The sequence below is a fragment of the Coturnix japonica genome, chromosome 31 (genome assembly GCF_054131305.1).
Source record: "Coturnix japonica strain WE chromosome 31, WE-NBRP24, whole genome shotgun sequence".
Classification (NCBI taxonomy): Eukaryota; Metazoa; Chordata; class Aves; order Galliformes; family Phasianidae; genus Coturnix; species Coturnix japonica.
Window position 1 is genome coordinate 3,842,062 of NC_140693.1, and position 9,050 is coordinate 3,851,111.

Here is a 9,050-nt window from a genome sequence, read left to right on the forward strand (position 1 = left end):
TGGGTGGTTTCATTGACATGAGAGAACAGGCAGTGATGCTGTGAAACCAGATGGGTGATGCTCAGCCTGGCCATGTGCCTCAGAACTCTTTGCTCAAGGAAGCCAAGTATAGTTGTGGGTTTGCTCTCAAGAGCACAGTTTGGTAGGGATGAGTTGGAGGTTGGACTAGATGACCTTAGTGGTCTTTTCCAGCCTTAGTGACTCTGTGGTTCTCTGCTTCAGTAAAGACCTACTTGCTGACTTACACACGTGTCCAAGTCAATGATGCAGCAGAAATCGAATTTGTAGCATAAAGGGCAGAATCTCGTGCCCATCTTACAGTTAAAGGTAACCATGCTTCTGATGATGATTTCGCTTAAATTATGTTATAAACCAGCTAACATCCTTTGCTTTAATGTCAAGGAAGTTAAACACCACCAGGACCTTTGACAGAAATAAAAACTCCTACCTACCTACCTTTGTGCCCACAAAATATCCAGCTTGTCTTTTGGGATTTACTTTTGCTAAGTAAAACAGATTATTTTCTTAGGAGGTTGATTTTCTACCTTTAGACTTCAGATTTGTGTTTGAATGTTGAGGGATAAAAAACATAGCTTGACTTTTTCTTCATTTTCTCTGTCTGTTTCAGAAGAGCACAGGTTTTGGGTTTTTTTTAATATATACAATGTTAGGGTATATATATGATGTTAAGTGTGATAAAGAAAATGGAGACATTTGAGTTAGCACACTACTCAAGAGTTCAGTCCCCAGCTTTGCCACTGTTAGAATGATAAGGGCAAGATCATCCTGGAAAAGGAATTTCTCCCAAGTTGAGTCATTACATTTGAGCTACAGAGACCTTTACTAGGAGAAAACTTGTTGTTCTGAGCTAAGTTGCTGTATTTAACCAAAGTATTTATCAGTGTTCGTGTTTCATTGAACCTCTTTTCCATTTTGTAATGCGAGGAGTTTGATATCAGGATGGGAAGGTCATGGTTTGATTTGGATGTTGAACTGGGAATCAGAAGATCTGGGCTCTCTTCAGGTTGTCAGTCTTATTGTCTGACTTCTTAACAACATTCCTTTCTTTCTATTATTTTTTAATGATTTTTTAAGGCATTCTGAGCTGATAGGTGTAGTGTTCATGTGCAGTAATGCTGACGTGAGTAAGTAGGGTGATAATGTAAGAGTTTTTTACATTCTTTCTAAATATCTGCTTTCTCTTGTTCCATCCTTCTTAAAGAGCAATCCATTAATCTAGTAAAGGAGCTGTGTGATGAGGATGTGACTGAGCCTGAAGAAGCTAAATTTGAATGCGAGATATCCATTCCTTCTGTGAAACCTCCCAAGTGGTATCTACGTGGGGAAGTCTAACAGGCTGGCAGAAACTTGATTATGCAGCAAGAAGGACAGCCCTCCCGCCCACGTGACCGCTACTATCCAATCACCGTCTCCGCCACCCCCGCCCCTCGTGGTGCTGTGCTGTCCCGTGGTGCATTGCGCGGTGTCGGTAAGATGGCGGCCATGAGTCTGAGGCTCGGAGACCTGGTGTGGTGAGTTCAGTGCGCTGCGCTGCGGGCGGAGCGCGGTCCGATCCGATGGAGTAGAAGGACGCTAAAGCCAAACATGGGGCAAAGCAATGGCAATGGCACCTGCAGCACGGACACCCCGCAGCCCTGCCCGGCCCCGCACCTTCATAGATGATCCCGCATCCTCCCCGCTGGGTGGGCGGGGAGGAACGAAAAGGGACGGGATGGGGATGGGATGGGATGGGATGGGATGGGATGGGATGGGATGGGATGGGATGGGATGGGATGGGATGGGATGGGATGGGATGGGATGGATGGGGTGGGATGGGATGGATGGGGTGGGATGGGATGGGGATGGGGATGGGATGGGATGGGATAGAGATGTGATGGGGATGGGATGGGGAACGGGAGGGAATGGAAAGGAACGTAAGGGCTGTGCCAGCAATGCCGCCGCCAGAGGCCGCCCAGGCCCCGACCACCGGGGTACCACGAAGCCACGGCGGCTGCTGGGGCCGCTCCCTGCACAGCGGCTTTGCCCCCAGCTCCTGAATCCCCCGTCGTTGTGTTCCCCCATGAGCCCCTGCCCTGAGTGCTGTGCTTCAGCCTCAGTTATTGAGCCCACTGTTACTGCCTTCTCATAGGGTTGCCCAAGGAATCAGAACAGCAGAGCTCCCATTGGGCCCAAGGCAGAGTTTTCTGAGGGTGAAGGAAGGAGGAAGTTTCAGCCCTGGATGGACGCCGTTCTGTGCCCACAGAGGAGCTTTGTGCCCTCGATGCTGAAGCAGCACCCAGAGCTGGCGGCAGGTGCAGGACCTGAACTCAGAGCCACAAGGAAATCAGAACAGGATGCAGTCAGTGCTGATTGTCACTGCTTTGACTCGGCTTTAAGACTCTGTGCAGAGTCTCAGAAATACCCACAGAGTAACGACAAAAAGGAGCAGGGCTGGAAAGGAACAGGGCTGGTTTTAATTGTTTTTGTTTTAAACTCTCCAATCAGGCGATGGTGTTAAGCCGTCATGTCGGACAGGTCCAGAAGGAGCTCATCCACATCCTCAACGTCACATCAGTTTCTCCTTCCAGTTCTTCTGTGAGCTCCATCAGAAGCTCCTCAAGGTTGTTGTCTTCAGTGATGGCTGCTTCCCCCGCCCCTGTGCAGCTCAGCTGCTAATTTTCTGCCCCTTGTGAGGAACATGATGTAGTGTTGGATTCCTCTGGCTGTGCCATGGGGTCTGCGTGGCTTCCTGGGAGCAGCTCCAGACTTGTGGGAAGGAAAAGAACAATCTACGTGACATTTCTGAGATGTGCTTTCAGCTCTGAGGTCTGTAGTTGACCCTCCCGCCCCTCACACCCACATAGGGATGGTGATTCGATTAACCTGCGGCTGCCTTTGGAGTTAAGGAAACCAGCAGGTGCCTTTTTCATCTGTTCAAGTAGAGCAGTTTGAGTCTGGCAATCAGGGGCTGGGCTTTGTAGCAGAAACACATTGCCACCCTCAATGCTTTGTCTGTAAACATGTCAAGAAATCTTCCTCTGCAAAATCCTGCTTGCTGGCTGAGGTACTTTTCCCCATGAACTCAGCAGAGGTTTTGACAAAGCAGTTTCAATGATCTCAGATGACCTCTTCCTTTGTTGCATTATGCCATGACACATCTCAAACACCCCATTTTCCCCCAGTGTGAAAGAACTTCTGTCTGATGGGAAAAGGGCATTAAGGAAGAACAAGTTGTGGTCATCACCTGCTTGGAAGCTTTATGACTTCGGTGCTGAGCACGGTGTATTCGGGCGGGACTGAAGCAAGAGTCTCCTAGGAAGAAACAAGACAGAGTATGAAGCACAGGTCAGAGTTTCCACAAGTACCTTGTGAGACATCTGCTGCCTTCAAGGGAAACAGAAGAGCTGTAGAACACTTGGAATTTCTTCCTTTTCTTCAAGGGCAATGTAAACCTTTCATATCCACTACTGCTTTTGCCACTGCTCTTACCATTGGTAGTTTTTTAGCTGGGGGCTCATCCGCGTCCTCAGCAGCAGATGGATGAATTTCTGCTGCTTTTCGTTTCTGTCTCCGCGTTGGGGGGAAGGTGTTTTTCCAATCAATGGGCCTCACAGAGACCCTGCGCCCACCTAAAGTAAAAGGAAGAGAGAGCTGGTACTGTCTTGCTGCGCCTCAAGAGAGATCAAGCTCTCTTATCAGTCCCACCACCCTTCCACAAAGTTAAATACATTTGGCCAGTGGAATTGCATTGCCCTGTCCGGGATTCTCAGCCATGTTTTGCACACGGTCATCTCTGTGTACCAACAACGCATACAAAGGAACAAAGAAACCCAATAGCTGCCCTCAGTAATAATCCAGGGCAAGGAAAAGTCTGACAGAGAGCAATGCAAAATGACAGCACTGCTTTTCTGAGGCACCGTAACGAGCTCCTCGTGCTCACCTTTAACTCTTTTCTTGCAGGGTGATTCCCCTGCTTTTCCCTTCTCCTCCTCCGACCGTTTGCGTTTTAGTCCAGCTGGGCCATGGGAGGAAACTGGGATGTCAACTGCAAAGAGTCCCGGGAAAGAACAGTCAGATCTCAGTAGAAAAACAGTGCATCAAACCCAGGAGCCTGTTGAGTATCTGTACCTCTCTCTGGTGCCTTGTCAACCTCTGTCTGGTTCCCCAGACTTTTTGCAAGGCCGCTCTTTGGAGGAAGGCCACTGGTGTCAACTTCTGGCAGAAAAGAAACAAGGAATGATTGATGAGCGTCTCTTTGGGGGCAGGTTTGAGCACAGTCAACCACAAGCTTCACATTTTCAAGCACTGTTTGTTACATTTGCCTTCCGCTGCCCAAATGCTGTGCAGTCAGCACAGACCTGCAGTGCATCTTCCTCACTCCAGAAAAAGCCCAGCGCTGCTCTGACAGCCAAAGCACAGACGGATATTTCACTATCACGACTCTCCCCTGCCTCCCCAATGAATGGTGACATGCATCCTGCACCCGCTCAGAACTGACATTCAGAATTGAGCCTTTCATGCTTCACACCATCGGACACTCACTGTGGCTCAGCAGCGCAGTCGGTCTGTTCCCACCGCGTTCCTTCAGGTGGCGAAAGGCGCAGTGTGGTTTCTGGCAGCCTCCGGGCTGGTTCTCCCAGAAGCAGGGAATCAAACTGCGCTGCTTCTGCAGAGAGAAGGAAAGGAAGGGCCATGGAAACAGGCACATCAGGTCTGCAGGGAGATGCCGCGCTCCAACAGCCATCAGAAACCATTGTGTGGAGCCTTAGCTCTGTACCCTCATTTCCTGCCCCTCCTTTCACTACTCCAAGCAGCCAGAATGAACTGCTCTGGAGAAATCCAGGATGGAGAAGGCCCGATAGGGCACAACCGAGCCCTGCTGGCAGGAGGGCAGTGCCACTCTCTCCTACCACCCAGCTCCAGCAGCTTTAGGAGGCTGAGCAATGCGAGCTTTTTGCATCTGGGGAGAAAATGCTTTTGGCTCCTAATGCAAACATCTCCCGCTGTGATATACCTAAGGCACTGAATTCTCTGCCTTCTTTACCTCCTCCCAGTCCCCTCTAGAAACAGAAACCAGTAAGATTTTCACAGCAAACATATCCAGCCTGCAGAAGTGCATTCAGCCCAACCACAGCCATGAAAAGTGGTGTTGTAGACTAAGCTGGAAAGCACATCTTTAGGCAAACACTCACATCAATCCTCATGTGACGGAACTTGCAGTTACTCCTCGAGCAGCCGCCCTCCATCCACAGTCTGCAGACTCGTTCGCTCCCCAGAGCCGCTTCACAGTGGCGGAAGGGGCAGCTGTCTCCCTGCAAGCACAAGGAAACCACAGGAAAATAAGAGCACAGCCATGTAGGAAACGTGTCCATGCCATTAGCCCAGGCTGTTAGCAGCGCTATGAGGGTAACATCACCAGCAGGTCTCCTCTGCTCCACCCCTTTCTCTTCAACATGAGGAAATGGAAGAAAACCCAGGCAGAAGAAAGTCAACCATACCTTAGTGCAGGTGGAGTAGAAGTAGAAGTAGCAGTCGCCTCTTTGCTGAGACATGGTGAAATTCTTAGAGCCCGTCTGGGTTATCTCCAGAGGAATTCCCTGCTCTTGCAAAGAGACGGTTGTGCTCGAACTGCTTGGATCCCCAAAGAGTCCTTTCGGACCGGAACCCTACAGGAAGTGCCTACAAGGGAAGAATCATGAGGAATAAGCATTTTCCCAGCTTTCTTTTGATGCAGTTTGGGCTCTCGAGGAGGGCAATGCCTTGGAAGCAACTGGTTGCAAGAACTGTGCCAGCTCTGGAACCAATGTGTGTCTAAGTGCCATGACTTCCCCAGCAAGTGCTGCTCTCCATCCCACCAGCAGTTATATACCTTGCAGCATACATTTTGTGTTCCTGCCATGAGAAGGACTCCATCATCTACCCTTGCTGCAGCTGCAGTGGATGCAGTGCTACCACTCACACGTTTGAGAAACCTCCAGTTCTGGCTTACCCGGGCACAGCTGCAGTTCTCCTCCCTTCCAGCTAACACACCAGTGCAATGGCTGGGCAACACCGTCAGTGAGAGCAGGTAGCACCAGCAGCCACCACCACCGTCACTGCCAGCCGGGACGAGGGCTGACACAGCGTGTCCACACTCTGCGCAGCACTCACGGCTCTGGCACTCACTGGTGGCAGCCGCGGCCCCAGGCAGCGCTTGTGAGCTCACTGTGCTTGTGATGTCACTGCACAGCCCACGGCCCAGCTCAGCACCTGGATCTCACCAGGACTTCAGGGGGTTCTGTTAAAAATGTGCTGGATCCGGGGGTCAATAAAGCACAAGTTGCACTCCATGAAGTCTGTGCTCTCCTTCCCTTCTAATGTCTAAAACAAAGGCTGGGGACCAGCAGCAGTTCTGCAGGGCTGTAGCAGCGATGCTCAGTCACGGCTTGAAGCAGAGATTGAGCACCTGGTGGGATGGCAGGGCCAACCCAGGGCAGCTCAGGCACATGCAAACCCCTCCCAGACATCACTGAAAGGTTGGCAGTGCAGGTGAGGGTGTCTGACTGGAGATCACTGCCTGCCTGAGCCCTTCCAATGGTCAGCAGTTTTTTCCTTCCTTTCTGTGCCCACAGCTGCTGCACTCGGGCTTATCCTCACCTGCTGCAGCCCAGGACTTTGATACCCCATTATCACTGCTGTGCTTTCCATTGCACTGCAGCATCACACAGGGCAGTAATGGCAGTTCATCATCCTCACCAAAACGTGTGACAGAATCTCACAAGGAATCAATTTCCCCTGCAAACAGCCACTCGGAAGGGCCTCCATTGAGCTGGGAGCTCCTCCCCAGCCCAGCTGTTCTGCTCAGACTCCTTCCAGCAGCCGCCCAGCACCAAATCCAGCTCACCTTATTGGCCTGGTCAGTCCGGGCTGTGCCCAGCTCACACACACGCCGCAGCGGTGCCTGCAGTGGGCTCCCAAAGGATGATCTCCAACAAGGAACGCTCACAGCTCAGTGTCTGTGTGCAGCACGCTCACCAGAGCACCAGCTCTGCTCGACAGCTGGGGCCAAACCCTCCCAACCCAGCAATGACTGTGACCTCACACAGACCCACATCACTGCTGCTCTTTCATCATAAACACAGGCAGCCAGCACCTCCTAGATCCAATTGTAAGAGACCAACACAAGGGTCACCCAGTGGGGTTATCTGAAGTAAAGTAACAGAGAACTGAGGTGACTCTTGTCACAACACTGGGAATGGGGACCAAACCTTCAGGCCAGGTTTCTTGCAGTTAAGATTCCTCAGAGGGAGGTTTGCAGTCCCAGAGAAGCCCATGAGCTCCTCTGCACGATGCTCGGAGCAGAGCTGCCTCGTGATTCATCAGTGCTCCATTCCATAACTAAGTACATCTCAGATGAAATAATAATATTTCATGGTCACTTCTTCCTTTCTGTGAGACAAGCCTTAAATGTGTCTTTTTAAAGTCGTCGTGCACCGAATCTACAGCATGCTAGCAATATAGCTAGGTATAATGACATCACATAGAATGGAGTGTTTGCAGGGCTTAAGGCCATGAATCACGGGTGAGATGTGATATTCCCACTGCAATGATGCTTTTAGGGCAGGTTTAAGTGCCTTCCGCTTTGTGTAACGTGGAGTCTGTAGGATGACAATAATGATTGTGGAATCACACTCATCTTTGAGCTCTAACTCACATCCACGTCAGGAGCCTTCCCAAAGATCAGGCCCTGGTTTGCCTGCCCTGCTGGGCCCAGCTCAGTGCAGGACAGGAGATGGATTTCTGCTGTCCCTGTGCTCAGACTCCACAGCCCAAGATAAGCTGCAGCTGAGATCTCACAGAGCACTCTGAGGTTTCTCTGCAGCTGTTTTCTGCTGCTGTTACACAGCACAGAATAGCTGGGATCCCCCAGGCACTGCCCTCGCACCAATAACTCCATTGTGCTCAGGATGTGCCAATGTGCTGAAGTCAAACTGTGCCATGTGGGTTTCACACAGATCGAACGCAGGCTGCAGATCTGCTGGCAGCCCTCAGGAGCTCCCCTGCCCTAATCCCACTCTTGCACTCCTTCCCTTCGTGCTCTTGTGGCCTTTAATAACACCGTGACACCTGACAGCCTCCTCCTGTCTGTAAGCTATCATTTTATGCAGCCGTTTCTCTTCCGTTTACCCCGCAAACTGAAGATGTTTCCCTGCAGTGAATAAGCGATGAGGTTCTTTTCACCTCTCCTTGGACAACTTCCTTTATTGTTTTTTCGGAGCATTAGGGACTCTGAGACCCTGGAGTGTGTCCAGAGAGGAGCAATGGAGCTGAGAAGGGCCTGGAGCTCAGTGGGGTCCTATGGGGGTGACCAAGGGGACGGCAGGCAGCCAGTTTTCCGTTTTTCTCTCTGGATCCATCCCCGCCTCAATGGGGCCATCAAACCCTTTTGCTGCAGAACCCGCAGGCACTTCACCTTGAAGGATCATTACCTACATTGAAACTACTGTTACATGCAGGCGCACAGGAGTGCCCTGGTTTTCACAGGCTCTGGGCAGAGACGTTCAGGTCTGGAGGCGTTTGGGGCATCACTAATTGAGCTGCAAAATGAGCTTATAGCTCCTGACTCCTCCCATCCAGAAATATCACTCCTATATCGGCCCGCGCTGCCGGAGCTCACGGGACTCGGCTCCCCGCCGCCGGGATCGGGTGGTGCATGCGGGGCTGGGGGTTGGGCTGTATTGTGCTGTTGTGTTGTGTTACGTTGTGTGTTCCCGGTGTTCCCCTGCCGCTCTCCAGCTCGGCTCGTTCCGGCCCCGCATCGTTCTGTGACTCCCCCCCCCCCCGCCCCTTGGCGGCTCCATACATGCACACGGCGGCAGCGCAGCCCGCGCGGCGCACACAGGGATGCCGCAGCTCCGCCCCACCCCGCCCGGCTGCAGCTCCGTCCGCTCAGCGCCGCGTCTTGGTGTCAGGGCGGCGCCGCGCGGCTCATTGGGTCCCGTTGGCGGGCGGAGCGCGGTGGGTCTCGGCAGCGGCGGATTGGAACGGAGCGGATCGGAACGGAACGGAGC

The 9,050-nt window shown here is 51.9% G+C and overlaps 1 protein-coding gene across 1 annotated transcript; it reads right to left on the bottom strand.

Moving 5' to 3' along the window:
- Positions 1 to 2,672: 2,672 nt before the first annotated feature.
- Positions 2,673 to 6,079, bottom strand: LOC146755642 (uncharacterized). Its single transcript, XM_085525349.1, has 8 exons — positions 5,499 to 6,079; positions 5,193 to 5,312; positions 4,543 to 4,666; positions 4,129 to 4,215; positions 3,941 to 4,045; positions 3,490 to 3,629; positions 3,245 to 3,312; positions 2,673 to 2,766 (listed from the first exon to the last, which is right to left on the bottom strand). The coding sequence occupies exons 1-8, from the start codon at positions 5,550 to 5,552 to the stop codon at positions 2,673 to 2,675; spliced, it is 792 nt and encodes a 263-aa protein (XP_085381475.1). The 5' UTR covers positions 5,553 to 6,079.
- Between the last annotated feature and the right edge of the window lie 2,971 nt (positions 6,080 to 9,050).